The 18,560-nt window shown below is 37.7% G+C and overlaps 1 protein-coding gene across 1 annotated transcript in view; it reads right to left on the minus strand.

The window, feature by feature from the left end:
• The window catches only part of myo7aa (myosin VIIAa), a 47,511-nt gene that overhangs the window by 25,794 nt on the left and 3,157 nt on the right, over nucleotides 1–18,560 (minus strand). Inside the window, exons 4-18 of the mRNA XM_059331539.1 lie at nucleotides 16,901–17,085; nucleotides 15,625–15,746; nucleotides 15,271–15,413; nucleotides 14,451–14,564; nucleotides 13,384–13,452; nucleotides 13,116–13,200; nucleotides 12,957–13,033; nucleotides 12,084–12,203; nucleotides 8,708–8,850; nucleotides 8,256–8,466; nucleotides 7,629–7,764; nucleotides 7,357–7,463; nucleotides 2,635–2,772; nucleotides 1,587–1,745; nucleotides 711–803 (exon numbers count right to left, since the gene is read on the minus strand). Coding sequence (XP_059187522.1) covers nucleotides 711–803; nucleotides 1,587–1,745; nucleotides 2,635–2,772; nucleotides 7,357–7,463; nucleotides 7,629–7,764; nucleotides 8,256–8,466; nucleotides 8,708–8,850; nucleotides 12,084–12,203; nucleotides 12,957–13,033; nucleotides 13,116–13,200; nucleotides 13,384–13,452; nucleotides 14,451–14,564; nucleotides 15,271–15,413; nucleotides 15,625–15,746; nucleotides 16,901–17,085 — 1,902 coding nt within the window. The remainder of the gene's footprint in view (nucleotides 1–710; nucleotides 804–1,586; nucleotides 1,746–2,634; nucleotides 2,773–7,356; nucleotides 7,464–7,628; nucleotides 7,765–8,255; nucleotides 8,467–8,707; nucleotides 8,851–12,083; nucleotides 12,204–12,956; nucleotides 13,034–13,115; nucleotides 13,201–13,383; nucleotides 13,453–14,450; nucleotides 14,565–15,270; nucleotides 15,414–15,624; nucleotides 15,747–16,900; nucleotides 17,086–18,560) is intronic.

The raw sequence follows: 18,560 nt of genomic DNA on the forward strand, positions 1-18,560 counted from the left end.
CCCTACAAGCTTTAATCTTCTATTTCTCTATGATCTGTCCGTCCGTCCTGTTGGGGGAAGTGTGAGTACTGCCCTGCCTTCAACCCCCTGCACTTTCTACTTCCTGTTCTACTTCCTGTCCAGCTGAGCATTGAGGCCTGACAGAGATAAGCCTTAAATCATCATCAGTTGATATCATCATTTAACTTATGGGGATAGAAGAGACAGTGTGGCAGCTAGCTAACGGATGTGCCTTCTGACCTCTGGACAAAATCTGTCTTGACTGGGCGGGAAACCAAAACACACACACACACGCAGAACAAATAATGATATAAAGTCTAAAAAACCCACAGTAACATATATATACTACACACACACACACACACACACACACACACACACACACAGCAGGAAACCAAACACACAGTCTTTCCTGTCAGCTGACATGTGAACTGGAAACAATCACAGCAGAGTCTCACTACTGGGATGAACTGGTTCATCTGACATAAAGAGTGTAAAGCTCAGGCAAACCACCTTATTACAATAATGTAAAACACTCAGTTTATTAGGTACACCTACACCTGTTCATAGACACTAATAGATGACTGATATCCATAAAACCTAAATAAACATTTTCCCACACTGCAACCAATCATCTTATTGTTTCATCTTATTGTTCATCGAATCATGTCTCTGTCATTAAAGAGAAGTCCCCTTGAATGCACGAGTACCTTGAGGAAGATTTTGGTCTTTCCCATCTGCCAGTCATCGTCTCTGCCGAGCACCGCCTCAGCGATCCTCTGACAGGTTCCCCTCAGGTCCTCCTGATGGTCCAGAGACACAACAACCATCACATAAACATGTCTTAACTTAGAGTGTGTGCTTGAAACATTCACTTGTTCAGCCAGCTAGCAGCTCTGCTAACATGCTACACATCACAACAAAAATGTTAAAGAGCATGTTTAGTGATATTATATAGTTTTCTCATAATTGAAAAAATACCATGAGAAAAGCAAATTTATTTCCTAACAAGTATTGTGTGTGTATCAAAGACTGATGTACACCATCTGGCCACTTCATTAGGTATACCAGTATTGGGTTATAAAACAGCTCTGCTATTAATTCTACAATTACAAAGATTGTAGTTTTTCAAGTTTTGTTGATTGTCAGAAAGGTAATAATTCTACTTCATGTTTATTATTGAAGTCACAGTGGGTGGCGTTGTACTGGAGTACATTATATTGGCAGGTGTTTCTAATACTCCGGCATTACCATGTATGTAAATTGGGTGGCCAAAATACTAGAAACACCTCTTAATATAATGTTCAAAACTACTGCAACCTACAACCTCTACAATGAAGATATAGTTAAATGAATAACTCTCTGAATATTATTAATATTATTGTAAAGGCAGAATTTATGGATGCAGATGTTGTACATTGTTTTTTGAAAGATTTTTGCTTTAAAACATAATTATTTAGTCCTTGAATATATAACGAAGCCCCGTTTTGTTTGTTTTTGTCTTATATTCAGGCTAATTCAACAACAACACACACACATACACACACATATACACACACATACACACATCTGTAGTTCCACTCTACCTGTTTGTACGCTGGTTTGACTCCAGGCATGAGTACCCGGTAACGATCAACAAACTCCACGAAGGTGTAGCGAATGGGGTATCCTGCGCGGCGGATACGAATGGTCTCCATCATACCGGAGTACCGCAGCTGACGCACACACAGCTCCCTGTCAAACAACTACACACACAAACACTGTGAATTTACAGACAAAAAAATAAACTCATACCTTAAAATATATTGTGGTCAAACTAATTTAAAAAATGGCACAGCTTCATCTCAGACTTCTTATTTGGTGTTTGAAAATAAAAAAAATAGACTTTTAGTGAAACTGCCTTTGATTTTCATTTAATTATGTTTTATTTCTACTGTATCTTGATACTTATTGGTTTGAAACATCTTCAAGTTAAACAAAATGACCAGGAGACTTCATTTGGTGTTTTCTTCCCTGTTTTCCATGTAGAAAGAAATTAATGTCAAACAAATATTGTGTTAAAATGTATGAAGATCATTTTTATTTTGCAACCTCCTATCAGTGAGTACGATGAAATTCTAATCACGTCTCCAATAACAAATTACTGAATATATTTTAATTTCCCTTTAACTTCTCCTATATTGTGCAAGACAGCAGTCTGAAATCAAAACAGATTAACCAACAATCTGCAGGGCTGTGCAAAATAACAGGAAGACGCACAACATGTGGTGGAAATAATTTTAACTCCTCCTGAAAATCACAAACGTAGGTCAGACTATGTTTAACATTCTCAAGCTATTAAATACTGTAAATGTTATTTAGCTTTGACTCCTCAGTAGCTGGGAGAGCATTAAGTGACTTCAGAATTAGACTATACATGTTTAGATTATTTTGTCTACATCATAAAATCTTTTTAATATAATTATTAAGTGAACTTTCTAAGAAATGTTTTGCTTTCCAGCAGCTGCAAAGTCAGTTGAGTAGTAACCGTGTGGTTTCACATTCTATTGCACAGTTTGTCAACTAAAATCCCTAAAAACATCAGCCTTTTCTATCGCATTATACTCTGTTTCCATACAGAGAGGAGGTACTCACCATGGATTTCTTGTATTCATTGGGTTTAATGCAGCGAACGAAGAAAGGCTGACAGACACCCAGAGTTCTCATCAGCAGCTCCAGAGACCGTTTAAACTGACTGCTGAGAGTGGGCGAACGCTTCCTGGTCTCTGCCCCCTAAACACACACACACACACACACACACACACACACACACAGTCACATGCCCACAAACAAAGTGAGACAGTGAAGAAAGTGTCAGGGTCAGAAACAATGACAATCCTTTTTTTCTCTCTTCCTGAGCTCTCACTCTAACCTTTTTCCTCTTCTGGGCTCATTTTCATTTCTAGGTTGCCATGGGCAAGAGATTGGGATATGGCTAACTATTTCTTGGCCATATTTGACATCAGCAAACAACAGCAAAATGTGCCCCCCAAAAATAAATTTACATTTTTAATATTTGATGCATTATTGATATTTAAATATGCTCGCTGCAGGTAGAACGAGAAAAGGCTTTTTAGTGAGTAGGTGCATTTACTTCAGTGTGCACAGGCATTTAGAGACAATGGTGAAGAAAATTAAGTTTGGCTATGGGGTGAAAAGTTCCTCTAAATTTTAATTAAAAACTATACAATGCAAATATGTTAACACAGCTGAGGCAGTTAACGTCTCTTCTGGAAGATGTTGCCTCTTCCCATTCCACCACGGCCCAGTCCCATACCCCAGTATCTTTGGGCTGTACAAACAATAATGCTGCAAAGCCTGCACAACATACAGCTTATAAGTGACACATTAAGTTCACTAGTTCAAGGCAGCACTAACTGCATTGTATCTTAATTACTCAAACTATAAGGTGATTGAACATTGCAGATTTTCTGCTTTTGGAAACCAAAATTTTACTGCTGCATTAATGTGTTTACTGCAAAAGTTTATGGTTTTGGTAGTTTTACCTCTTTTATATCTTGTTTTCTCAGCACATAAAGGAACACTTCATCCTTCAGTTTATCACAGACATTCAAAATCAACACATCTGGCAAATGTAGTGCAATTTATGAGGTTTTATATCAAAATATAAAAGTTTAAGTTTTTAAGAAAACACATTTAATTGATGGGAATTCTTACCAGGAGTTATGACGCGTTTCGTGCTTCTCAGTGATAGCTTCGCGACATATTTAGCCTAGCTTACCACAAAAACTGTAAACTAGAGAAACAGCAAGTCCACATGGATTAAAGTTTTCCGTCACTACGACGGATTTCCCTCATTTTGAGTTCACAGAGGCTACTCATGAGATCAATAGCCGTGTTTCCTTTAGGTTAAGAGTGGCCGCTGGGAAAGTCTCAGGCCACGCCCTCTTAAATGTGCACTCACTCTGCGTGTCTCCATTACAAAAAGGCTCCAGAGGGATTTACTAGACTAAAGGTGAAGTATGGTTGTAGATCGTAGCTTAATCGCTTCGCGACAGTTTCGACCGCGATCCCATACGCGACGGATTAAACACGGCAGACACAACTGTTGCAAAACAAAAGCAGCATGGCTAATTATGCTCAGCATCTCCACTGATCATAAACATAGTGATGGTGAATTAACCAGAATCGCTAACTGTGCAGAGTGTCTGGTGCTTGTTGTGAACAAACAGGTGTTGTTTGTTTGATGCTTGTTCTGTTTGTTGTTAATTTTCTAAACAAAGCACTATCGAGATTTGCACCCATTGTTATTTAATCCTGGGGCTTGTTGATTTTTTAATTTTATTTCTATTTTCTTATATATAAAAGGTTTACTTGAAATAATAAGGAAAATAAAAACAGTTATGAAAAGTTATGTAGGTGCTTGATTATTTTAGAGAGTAAAGACAAGCTTTGCTGAAAAAAAAAATTGAAAGGGAGAAAAATGCAATAGATGCAATAGAACAGCTGTTTAAAGTCCTCCTGTTAAAAACTATTGGTTGAGCATTTAAATATGATGGCTGCATTTGGTGCCGTATTCTTATGCATAAGTATTTCTTAAGCAGGTGTCAAGTAACCTAACCTAGCGCGGATAAAATTTCTGTCAGAAGATTTTTTTTTACTTTAATCCATGAGTCCAGCTCCGTCCAAAGTTGCGCTATTGATACAATATTTGTGTCCATTTATTACGTGAAGAAACAGAAAAATAGATGCTTGGTCCAGAGAGTAACTATAGTTAGCATGCTATCGTCAACTTTAGCTGCTCCAGGAACATGCTAGCTTAATGTCAGAGTTGAAGGTGCTGCGCTGCATTCCCAGTAAATTCTCTGACCAGATAAGTGTTTGTCATTATCTAGGACTTTTAGTAGCTAGCTAACTAGGTAACTGACTATTGTAAACAAACAGAGTCAACATCGCTATTGGTATCTCCCTAGAAAGTCAGCACACATTTGAATAAGCCGCTGCACTTCATTTTTCAATTGTTTTATTTTGAAGGTCTTATACGGAAATATTTGTATGTTATTGTGTCTTTCTTTACATTACGGGAACGTGTATGTACTGACTTAGTGGTCACAGTGAGGAACTGCAATACAATAAATGTGCGGTGTTATCAATAATCGTTAGTTATATTTATATGTACAATGCTTCAAATGTAATTATTACAAAGAACATATTCAACAACTGTATTAGCGAAAGACAGTTTTACAGTTTTCTGGTCTGGAGCTCATGCTACATGGAGTAGACGGTGGAATTATGATTCATTACTGCCCTCTTGTGGCCACACAGAGGAACTGCAACACAATACATTTGTGGCGTTAACAAAAATATTTTTTGTGTGTAATATTAAAGTGTACAATTTACTAGAAGTTTATATATCGCAAGTAACACATCTGACATGTATTAGTAGATTAGTTGATTTATTCAAAAATACAGTTTTCTGGTCTGGAGATCATGCTACATGTAGTTGATTGTAGAATCACGAGTCATACTGCCCCCTTGTGGTCACAGTTTGGAAGTTCATCAACTTGATATGCCAAGTTAGTATATTAAAACATTGGTACCACTTTCGGTGAATGTTTTCAAAAGAAAGAAGCCATAGCTCACGTAACTGTTCTCAAGTAGCATATGATAAATCCCCTATACATTTTAATTTTTTAAATTATATCTATCGTAATTTCACACCGGATTCTATCACCGTTAAATTCTGTGACCAGATTAGTGCTTCTCCTTACTTTTACTTAGATTCAGCTATAAGGACTTTTGGCGCCAAGCTAGCTTAATGACATTATTGGAAACAAACATCAAGTCACAAGGCGATTAGTGTCTATCAACATAAAACAAGCCCACTTTCTCTGTTGATCATTTTTATTTTCAGGGGTTCATTTTGAAATGTTAGTGTTGGGGTTTTACCATGTGCTTCTGACAACAAAGGCTGGGGCCAACATGGGTCTTTTCAGACCTTACTTCTGAGGCCTGCATGACTAAAGAAAAGCCTGTCCCCTGCCCTTTCTAACAAAGGGAGGCCACGAGGACCTGACCCCCCGTTAAGAGACCATTTGGGGCTACCTGAGCACAGGACCTAAGCTCAAGCCCAATTGGTTGAGGCCAGAGAGATCCTGTGATGTCACCGTGGCTTTAAAAGCCAGAGCGGCACCAAAACTCGCTCTCCTCAGTATGACTTCCAGTTGTTAAAGAAGTTCTCCATGGCCGCCGCCCACTTTAAATAGATAATTTAAATTTCTTAACTCGCGGAAAACTTGCTCCTGCCATTCCCAACATTGGTATTTTATTGTGTCTGTCTTTACACGAGTGGAGCTGAGATCAGGCTATATGTTGACTAGTAATCACGAGTGATTACTGCCCTCTTGTGGTTGCAGTGAAGAACTGCATTACAATTTGTGGCGTTATTAATAATATTTTTGCAAATAAAAGTTGATTAGGATCTTTTACATCTGGATTACTACGATTTATTTAAAAAACACAAACAAAAAAACGTTTTATGGCCGGGAGATAAGGCCACTTTCGGTTGAGTCACTGGCACTTACTGCCCTCTTGTGGACACAGTGAGGAATTACATCAGGATAATATATCAAGTTACACAGATAATATCACAACATTGGTAACACTTCCGGTAGATGCTTTCACAATAAAACATGAAAAAACGCAATGTAAAATATAAAATATAAAATAATAAAAACAACAACAATAATTATAATAATGATGATGATGATGATGATGATGATGATTATTATTATTATACATCAAGATGAATAAGATGAACCGATGGAGAGTGTTTGGAGGGACTGGGATATATATTTTTTATTTTACCTTGGGAAGAGTTCTGGCAGGAAGACCTACTGAATTACCAGGAGAGTAACCACACAGAAACTGGCAAGAAGCAGCAAACAGATGAGAAAGTGCACAGACACAGACACAGACACAGAGGGAAGACACAGAGGACGGTAATGTTAGCTTTGAGCTGGACATTACTGAGAAACATGCAGAAGAAGAATAGGTGGTGTCTATAAAGCGGAGCTTCCTGTTTGTACCACTTTGATCCACAACCACTTTTGTTTGTTTTCAATTTTTTCTCTTTTTGTTATGAGTGAACATTTTGTTTAATTTTTAACTGCTTATTATTGATTTTTAGACTCCTCCATCATTTCCTGACTATACACTGCCCCAAAAACTGTAAGATTAAAAACTAAAAACACTGACGTATTGTATTAATGTTTCAGTCATTGTGTGTGTGTGTGTGTGTGTGTGTGTGTGTGTGTGTGTGTGTGTGTGTGTGTGTGTGCGCGCGCACACGCATACCATCGCAACATCAGCCTGGAAGATCTGTTTGATAAACTTGTTTTTGGAGGAGTGAACCAGCTGGATGATGTCACCATATAAAGTGTCTCTGTTCTTCTCCAGGAAGCCTGCAGGACAGACACACACACACACATACACACACACACACAAACATAAATTGTAATAACAGAAGGAAACACACCTAACTGGCTTCATTAAATTTATCATGTGTTCATACAGTAATGGAGGAGCATCTTCATTGTCGCTCCTGGTGTGTATGAAGTAATTCTCACCTCGTGTTTCGTAGAAAACAACTCCAGCAAAGTGTTGGATGCCAAACTGAGTCTCGTGGTTGTTCTTAGGGGGGATGTAGTTTGTGTTGACTTTGTGCTGAAAGTTCAGCTTGTTCAGCATGGTGGTGTCCGTGCCCTGCAGCACACACACACACACACACACACACATATTATAAATTATAGATAAAGCTATCCAGCAGTTTATAAATTAGTTAAAAGCAGCTGCATCTAAACAATCTGCTACATCACAGTGATGAACATGTTAAAGCATACGTAATCATAATGTTAGTATAGATAGTATATATATATATACATATATATATATATATATATATATATATATATATATATATATGTATGTATGTATGTATGTATATTATACTGGAATGGCCATTCTGAATACTTAGTTATTATAAATTAGTTATTATTATTATTAAATTATTTTGACAATACATTTTACTTTTTTGAATGCGGGACCAGTGTTTCTAAACTGTGGTATTACTACATTTTCTTAAGTAAATGATGTGAATAGGCTACTCCTTTAAACTCAGATAGTGGATATTATTTAACAAGCTGCAAACTACAACATGTGTATAGCATTGACCACATGTTTCTGAGTGTTTGTACCTTGGGGAACTTGCTCTCCTCGTCGATGAGCGAGATGATGTTCATTGGTTTGATGGCGATCATGTCCAGAGCGTCCTGGTTGTCAGTGAACTCGATGTGCTGCCAGTTGATGTGCTCCAGGTTGTACTCCTCCTGCTCCAGCTTGAAGACGTGACGGACGAAGAACTGCTGCAGGTTCTCGTTGGCAAAGTTGATGCACAGTTGCTCGAAGCTGCAGAAAGGAGGAAGAGAAAAGTGTGAGGGTGACAACAGTATTTCACTTCAGATAAAGAACACATGAAGGAGGAGGTGAATAAAATAAAAAATATAAAGAATTAAGAAACAACTCCAGATTGATAAATAGCACTAAAGGTAAGAGCAAAAATGATTAATGCAGTCTTCTTTTGAGAGAAAAGGGGGCTTCATTAAGTCAATAAGTGAGAAAGCCTTGTGTGCGTGTGTGTGCAGTGTACCTGTTGACAGTGAAGTTCTCAAAGCCGAAGATGTCCAGCAGTCCGATGGAGCGTCTGAGAGCTTTTGGCTGTGAGGACGTGGGCTTGTAAATGGCTGCATTGATCTTCTCCACAATCCACACAAACAAACGGCCGTAAATTCCCTGCACACACACACACACACACACACACACACAAGTCAAGTCAAGACACCATGCAACACTTCCAGAGTTTCTGACCTCGAGGGTGACACAAGTCACATTCGTGGCAATGATTTCACACTGCCAGTGCCAACAAAGACAGGGAAGAAGAAGACTGCATGCTAGAAAACATGAATGTCAAGAAAGCAGTATATAAAATACTTAAAATGTTGTCTTTACATGAAGGAAAACAAATCAAATATCTTTGTTTTTATTCATTTTTCCTAAATTGTGATTCTTTCAGGTGTATTCCAGGAAATATCATCGAATTTATCGCTCTCAAAATCAACTTATCCAGTAATAATTTCATCCATGTTGGGGGTGCATACAGACCACCTTCAGCGCAATCAATTCATTAGCTGACCTCATCGCTCAGTAGAACAAATCTGAGACGCTGGTCCTGGGTGACTTTAATATTAACTGGTTGACACAGTTAATTAAAGAGCCTAACCTTAAGAACCCCAATAATTCAACACTGATATATTTAATTCTGTCTAACATGAGAGACAAAATCACTGTTTCTGGTGTTTTTGGCCTTGGCATCAGTGATCACTGCCCTGTAGCCTGTGTCAGAAATGGAAAAATGGAAAAATCATGCTCCAAAATTATCCTCAAAAGAAACTTCAAACACTTGAACGGGGAGGCTTTTCTCTGTGACCATGCTGCAAGTAACATTCACCACACACATAAAATACCAAATATAGATTAAGCTCTGTTATTCTACAAATTCCTTTCTGTCACTTATCAATAAAGATGCACCATAAAAAAACATAGAGTTAAAAATAGAACAAGCCCCTGGTTCACAACTGACCTAGCACTGATGTTCAAAGCAAGAGACAAAGCGTGGGCCACAGCAAGGCGCACCAATGAGGCAGCTCACTGGCTTACTTTCTGAAAATTAAGGAACAAATGCACTTCCACCTTAAGAAAAGCAAAATCAAATTATCACATTGACTTAATCTCTAGCTCTTTTACAAACCCATCAACATTTTGGAAAGCAGTCAAGAGAAAGAAAAACAAATCATGTGCATCTTTTCCTCCTTCTATCACATCAAATGACTGTATGATAGATAATCCATCTGACATTTGTGATGCTTTCAATGCACATTTTGTTGCTGCTGGAAACCAATTTGATATAGTTTTTCCTGGTCTTGCTGGTCAGCTGCTGCCTCATGTTTCTCCAAACCACCACTGTTCAAACCACACCTCCCTGTTTACACTGCACCCTTTTACGTCTCATGCTGTTATCAAAGCACTACAGGGTTTAGACTGCAAGAAATCAACAGTGGATAAAATAGATCCTTATTTTTTAAAGCTTGGTGCTCCTCATATAGCAGACCAAATTACATACCTGTTTAATCTGTCAATTTCTCCTGGCGTTATCCCTCAAATATGGAAATCAGCACATGTTTTCCCACTACATAAGAGTGGTGATAAATCAAACCTCAACAACTATCGACCAATTTCAAAACTGCCCTGTCTTTCTAGAATCTAGGTTCTAGAATCTCTCATCAACAATCAGCTCAAAACATTCCTCTCACTAAATGATGTGCTGAGTCCTCTATAATCTGGTTTCAGATCAAAACATAGTACTGTTACTGTTATCACATCTGTTACAAACAATATTATATGTGCCATGGACAAAGGAAATTATTGTGCCACCCTCTTTGCCGATTTATCAAAAGCATTTGATACTGTTGACCATGCTCTGCTACTACAAAGACTCAGTAACATTGGCTTTGACTCTAGTACATGTAAATGGTTCCAAAACTACCTATCCCACAGACAGCAATGTATGACTCTTGCATCCAACGCTCTGATTTTTACCATTAACCAAGGGGGTCCCACAAGGTTCAATATTGGGTCCTGCCCTGTTTACCATTTTCATTAACAACATTACATCCACTATAACTAACTGTAACGCCCATCTCTACGCCTATGACACAGTTCTGTATTGCACCTCAAATACTGCACGTTCAGCCATTGAAACTCTCCAGCAAGCCTTCGACAAACTACAGCATTCTCTCCTCAATCTAAAATTAGTTCTCAATTCAGCAAAAACCAAATACACGATATTCTCAAGAGCCAGACATATTGCAGAAGATGGTCTACATATCACCACTTTAACAGGTCACAGCATTGGAAGGGTTTCACAATACAAATATCTGGGCGTCTGGTTAGATCAAAAACTCACATTCAAATTTCATATTGACATACTTAAAAGTACATTAAAACAAAAAATCGGATACTTATACAGATATATATAACAAACTTCCCTCTGTTTTGTAGGAAACGGATCATTCAGGCTGTCTTTTTATCAGTTCTGGATTATGCTGATGTTATCTATAGACAAGCCTCTGCCTCCACTCTAACCTCACTGGACTCTGTTTATCACTCGGCACTCCGATTCATCACTGGTGACAGTTATTCCACCCATCATTGCATCCTATACAACAAGGTGGGATGGGCACCTTTATCTGTGAGACGAGACATGCACTGGTTCCTTTTCATTTATAAAGTCTTGATAGGCAACATGCCACCATACCTCAGCACTTTATTAAACTGGTCACATAGTAATTATCCAACACGCTCTAGTGATTAATGCTTAATGCTCAATGTTCCCCGGACAAATACTGAATTTGGAAAAACTGCTTTCACTTTTTCTGCTGCATCTACCTGGAACATCTTACAACATTCACTCAAACTCAACACAATTATAACTATGGGCCAGTTTAAAACTCTGATAACCAATAACTCTGCCTTTCACTGTAACTGTTTTTAATGTTTTTGCATGTTTTTTGTCTGTGCTGTTTTGTGTTTTCTCTGTACTCTGTTTTGTGTTTTCTCTGTACTCTCAACACCATTGTTAATGAGGGGTTGCCCTCAATGATTCCTTGAGAAAATACATGAAGGATAATTGAAAATATCAATTGAACAGCTGTTGGGAAGTTTGATAAGACATCTCAAAATGTTACAATTTTGCTAAATTGTGTATTTTTACCGTGCAAACAAGGGGAAATCAATCAAAATGGTGTTGGTCTATTACTCTCTTCAGACACTCAACAGGTTTGACTAGAAATCTCTACAGGGTGCCTATAACCTCCTGTAATGGATCTTAGTTTTTGGCTCATATTTAAGGCCATATGTGTTGAATAAAAGACAGTATTGAAATAAGTTTTGATAATTCAGTATTTTACCTTAACAAAAGCATCCCGGACATCCAGAGCTTGTTCCATGCTGAGCGGGGTGGAGACAGTTTCTCCTCTGGTGATCAGAGTTCGACTTGTCAGACAGTTCATTAGATCTTTACCATCCACCTGAACACACAAGCACACACACATTCAACCTCAACTCATCTTCAAGCCACACTGAAATTAAATATAATCTAAACAAAAGGTAGCTGATAGCTATCAAAATACCTGACCTGAATAGTTATTAATTCATTATTAATATTTGTTGTTTATTCGGCTACTTTTGTGTCGTTATTATGCAGCAAACAGAATATGTTTAAGAGCAAAACAATTGACAATTAAATAATTGAAATCCAGAGGTTTGCATTAAAAAGCAAACCTCTGGATTTGAAAACAAAGGTTTTTGATTTGTATTAATACATTTTAAAGTTATTTTACTTGCAGTTAAACAGTTGCAGTTAATATTTTCAATTGCAGTGTCCATAGCTCTGCTCTTTAGTTCTTAATTTAGTTTGAAACGTTTTGCAATCAAAAGTATTCTCTTTGATTACATAATACAAACACAAAGTTACCCCATGCATAAAAGCATGGATGTCCTGTTTATACTCTTTTTTCTTTGCTCCTCACCTTGAGATTTATCTTTTTTCTTATTTATATATAATACAGCTTAAAAGTGCCGAAAACCTCTTTCTTTTCAAGAAAGAATGAGAAAAGACCATAAATGGCTGTCAAGTACAGTATATCTAACATATATTTCAATTCTAAAAAGTGTGTGCGTGCGTGCGTGTGAGCGTGCATGCGTGTGTGCGTGTGTGCGTGCATGCGTGTGTGCATGCATGCGTGTGTGTGTGTGTGTGTGTGTGTGTGTGCGTGCGTGACCTCCAGCAGCGTGGCAGCAGTGGTGAGGTTAGGGCTGCGGACAACCTCGCAGGCATCCAGGTTGTCGTAGGTACGAGCTGCACACAAATAAATCACAAAAGTCAAAATATAAATATATATATAAATATTCTTTTTTCTTATTTGTGCTTGTCATTTTACCTTCATATCTGAGGTTTCCCATGTGTAATATCGCAGCCAGAAGTTTAGAAATCTCCCAGTTCTCTTTGTCTGTGAACATCAGTACCTGCAGAACAGAGCAAAGGGAAATCCTGGTTGGAAAAGAAAATGAATCACATCCCAGTTTCTTTAAAATACAAGAGGATCTAAGTTTTACTAAAGCAGCTAGTAAGCTATAAAGTTTTACATAGAGTTGGCAATAATGTCTCTTTGCTTAACTATAATCAGTGTGTGGTATTTTAACGAGCACCTTCATGGCAGATCGGATGTTGGAGTACTCCTTCAGGTCGTCCCGGCCATCACACACTGTACAGTTACCCTGCAGAGAAACAGAGAGATGGACTCAGTTTGTGGGAATAAAAGAACATTTTTGGGTAACGCTTTATATTAAGGTCCTTTGTTGTAATAACCATTAATTAACAAGTAATAAGGCCCTTGTAAGTCCTTACAAGATGCTTATTAACATTATTGTGTGTTTATAAGCGTATATAAGTGTTAATAATGGCATTACAAACACCCATGACCCACCCATTATGTCTTTGCCATGCCTTTATTAATCTTATTTTGTTTGCTTATTGATATTAAAATATACTTTTTTGCTCATCTATTATAAGTTAACTATAAGTTAACTATGCTTTTTGCAACTACTGAATCTAAAGCGAGAACAATGCCTTATTACTTGTTAATTAATGGTTATTAAGGACCTTATTATAAAGCGTTACCCATTTTTGTTGTCTTTTTATATTCTAATTAGTGTAAAAGACAAAACATAACAATTGATATGTTGTCAGGTGTTTCACATCCCTGAAACCTCTTCTGTTATCAAACTAATTTTATAGCTGGTGGAAGTATCTCAACTTCTTATCACATAAGAATATAATCAGGACAGCTACAAGTGCTATTACATTATTGTGATTTTGCAAAGATCACCAGGTTTTTATTTATTTTTAAAACAGAAGCTCAGCTCTGTGATCAAATGTAATGTTAATATTACATGTGAGGTAAAAACTGGAGCTACAATGACTCAAATCTGACATTAAGAGCTGACGTTTTACATCCCTGAGACTCTATTTATTATCAAACTTGTATTATAGTTTGTGGAAGTATCCAAACTTTTTCACATCTGTTTTGTCAGTTTTTAAGGGGAAGTTTCCCTTTTAAGCTCATTGTCGTTATGCAATACCTGAACAGCAGGATATCCTGACAGTTGCTCTGATTTAAGTGACTAACTGCAAATGTCAAATAGTTGAGCGCCGCAACAGCCACGGGTTTATAAAGACATGACTGACACAGCTCAGGGATGAATGTTACACTCACTATGGTCAGGTAGGTGTAGTCGGTGGCCTTGCTCAGTCCCAGTTTCTTCTTCTCATCTGGCGTCATGCCTTTCAGCATGCAGTAGAAGATGTGGTAGTTCCTCTCATCATGGGCCTGCAGAGAGAGGAAAAATGATTAACATGATGTTCACATTTTATAGCAGCACAGAGAAAAACTGAGAAAAAACTACACCTTTTGAATGAATTACATAAAAAAATGAGATATTATATTTTGAAAATAGCAATAGACAATACATACAATTAAATACCTGATGCTATAATTAGTAAGTTGTGCAAATATTTGTGTGAAAGACATTTCTGTGGTTTAACTCTGGCAGCAGAAGTATAGTTCTGAATATGCACAGTATGCATATACAAGTAATGAATGAAGTGTTAAAGTGTTAAAATTAAGTAACAATGCGCAGTATATGCAACATACACACACTATAATGTAATCATACAATGTCATGAAATACATTAGATATGGAAAGAAAGAAATGGAGGAGATGAAAGCGCATGTAATAACAACCACAATCACAATGCTTTGGTATCATTGTGAAATAAGCAACACAATATAATTAAAAAATATTGTACACCACTTCCATGTGGCAGCTACTGTTGACTTACGACCCCCACCCACCCAAAAAAAGCACAAAAAATGGATCGATGTTGGGCTCTAAGGGTTGATCATTTCTACATGTGTGTGTGTTTAGTGATTTTAATGCCTGAAAACAAATCATAGTCATAAGTTATTTGCTGAGAAAATCCTGAAGAGTCTAAAGTTTGAGCAGGTGGACAATTGTTTCCATTGTGTGCTTTACCTGTCGACAGACTCTGGATTTCTCCAGCAGATATTGCTCTATCTTGGCTCCCTCTATGGCTCCTCTCTTGTTGAAATGGATGTCGATGTATTTCCCAAAACGAGACGAGTTGTCATTGCGGATTGTTTTAGCGTTGCCAAAGGCTGGAAGATGATAAAAACCAAAGACAAGGCAAGTTTATTTGTATAGCACAATTCAACACAAGGTAATTTAAAGTGCAAAGGTGATGATGTCATACGGACGCATGGATGAGTGAGTGTGACCCCAGTCGTATGTGTGTATTTAAGTGTGTGTGTGTGTGTGTGTGTGTGTGTGTGTGTGTGTGTGTGTGTGTGTGTGTGTGTGTGTTCCTACCTTCTAGTATGGGGTTGGCCTCCAGGACCTGCTGTTCTATCCAGGAGTGCTGACCGCTGATGGCTGCCAGGAACTGCAGGATCAGTTTGGTACTTTCTGTCTTCCCTGCTCCGGACTCACCACTACCATGTCACACACACACACACACACACACACATGAACTTGTGATAAAACAAAGTCAGGATACAGCACAGCTTCTCAATGGCTGAATATCATGTGAATGTTTTTGATATTATTGTCAGTACTGTATACTATAAGACCTTACTTTTTAATAACATATTTAAACCTGCTTCCTCCAAATAACAGTCATCTCCCAAATCCTATCTCAGACTCCAGCCTATAAAAAAGTAATTCCTGCATTTAGGATGACTTTAATAAAAGTCACCCTGGTTTAAAGTGCAGCGCTGAGGCTTCTGACTGGTTTTAACAGACAACATCACATCAGCCCAACACTGGCTTCTCCACACTGACTCCCTGCTCCAAGCTACATAGTGGAGATATTGACCCTCTTTTAGACAAGTCACAGTCTCACATCCTCTGGCCGTTTCACAGTCTAAGCTTAAATCAAAAGGTGATCGTCCTTCGGTTTTGGAATGACCTGTCTGAGGAGTTAAGGCTTGCAGAATCAGTGGCTTCTTTTAAATCACTTCTACAGAGCCATTTTAAAGAAATGTTGTCTTTGTGGTACTATTACTTTTGTAATAACTGTTGTGTATACATTTTGTTTGCATTCTTGCCTGCTTGTTTTAATTTGACCTTAAATGTATCTTGCTTTTGTTTGGCCTTACTACTTGGCGTTCTGCTGTTATATTGCCTCTGGGTTCCTTGTAACTGCACTGCTTTGTTTGTCAAATTACTATGTAAACTCGTCTTCCAGCAAATATAGAGTTACAATTCATAACTGTACCGGTGTTAAAAAAAAAAGATGATTTAATAATATTAATATTAATATTATAACAATAATAATAATAATAATATATTTTTTAACTTTACCTTATAAATACACTATGAAATAAACAAACGTATGATTTAATCAGGAAATATTTAAACATGGTAAATATTATGGATGAATGAGTACACAATATCTGTATCTGTATCTGTACTGGGTTTAAACTCGTAGATCACAAAGACTCTGAGTGCCTACACTGAATTGCACAGTATTCTATCCAATAGCTGTTCAGATATTTCACTCCATACACACTGATCCCTCCTGAGACCTTTGTCACATATCGGAGATTACCAACCACTTTTGCCATTGGTCTGAATGCTTTCCTACCTGATGATACAGCACTGGTCGCGGTTGTTCCTCTGCATGTTGAAGTAACAGTTGTCAGCAATGGCAAAGATGTGGGGTGGCATTTCACCAATCTTTTTGTTGGTGTAGAGGCGGATCTGGTCGGCCGTGTAGATGGGCAGCAGTTGGTACGGATTGACGGCCACAAGGATGGAGCCAGTGTATGTCTGCACACAGAGAGGAAAAGATCAACTGATATAGGGCTGTTTAAGGTTTTTAAAATATATTTAGCAACATATGAAAAGTAACTACAGCTGTCCGATAAATATTGGGGAGCAAAATGTTCATTTACCTCCTAAATGAAGTGTAGGGTAGAAGTATAAATTAGCATTATCATAGAAATACTAGTATCATAAATTAGAATTTCCACCTCTGCCAGAGATTCAGTGGTTTGTTGATGTTGAATCATTTGATTCATGTAGCTGATTAACAGGTCAGTGTGATTGATTAGTATTGGTCAAACAATCATTTTGAATGAAAAAATAATTACATCAACACACATTGGCACATATATGTTAGTGCATACACAGGAATTTACATATTCATACTACGAGTCCCATGCATATGCATACACATGCTCACAATCTGTTCTACTGCTTTTAGCCTGAATCTGTTTCATTCATTTGTTAAGTTGTTTTGAAGTAAAATTGAAAGCTCACTTAGAGACAGGGTATCATGTTTATTTGAATTGTCCCTGGGACAAAAAAAAGTTATTTAAGTAACTTTAAGCAAATAATGGGAAATGTAGATGTACTGTAGATGAAACTCTTTTCAGCGGACTCCTAGACTGAGTAGTTTCTACAGTTATGTGCAGTTTTTAAAAGGTTTTTAAAATTCATATTAAGTTAAAAACAAAACCAAATGCCTGTTAAAGACATCAGGTTCTTTGCTGTCTGCTCACGCAGGCTAGATGAGGTGACGCAGGTCTCGTAGCTCCGATGGTGAAAGATGACAATGAGAACGTATCAGTGTTCGCTACGAGAGAACAGACGGCCATGTTGGAAAGACATCAGCTTGCACCCAGGCTGCAGTGCTGAGCTTGGTTACTGCTAAGCCACATGAAGCATTTTGACTCGTCCTGCAGAAACATGACACCTCCAAAGCCTCGACGTTTAAGAAAAGTATCTTTTTCCCTACAAACCCATTTAGCTTTAAGTCACGACAAACTGTATTTTCTGCATATTTCTGCACTATAATAGTGACATTCTGCAATAAAACCTATGATTTATTTTCAGTTAAAGTTTATGAGACAGAACACTAGTAATATGAAACATTCAAAACGTGCAATAACCATGCAGTTTACAGTTGAATTGGATATACATTGCATGTTGCTATTTATGAACCTATGCAGGTTTAAATACATATATTAAGTGAATTATTATTAGCTGTCGCATATTTCTCTTTAGACATACTTGACATGAAGGAGCTGCCTTACCCTGCCACCACAGTTTGTCTTCAGAGGAAACAGGAAAAGGAAGAAAGGAAGGAAGAAGGAAGGAAGGAAGGAAGGAAGGAAGGAAGGAGGGCAAAAGGGAGAATAAAAAAGCAAAACATTTAGCTGAGAGTAGAAAACAGCAGATGTCTGAGGTTTGATTTGACAGGTAATACTGAGGGAGTGGCATTCAAGCTGTGGAAAAAGGTT

The sequence above is a fragment of the Centropristis striata genome, chromosome 4 (assembly GCF_030273125.1).
Source record: "Centropristis striata isolate RG_2023a ecotype Rhode Island chromosome 4, C.striata_1.0, whole genome shotgun sequence".
Taxonomy (NCBI): Eukaryota; Metazoa; Chordata; class Actinopteri; order Perciformes; family Serranidae; genus Centropristis; species Centropristis striata.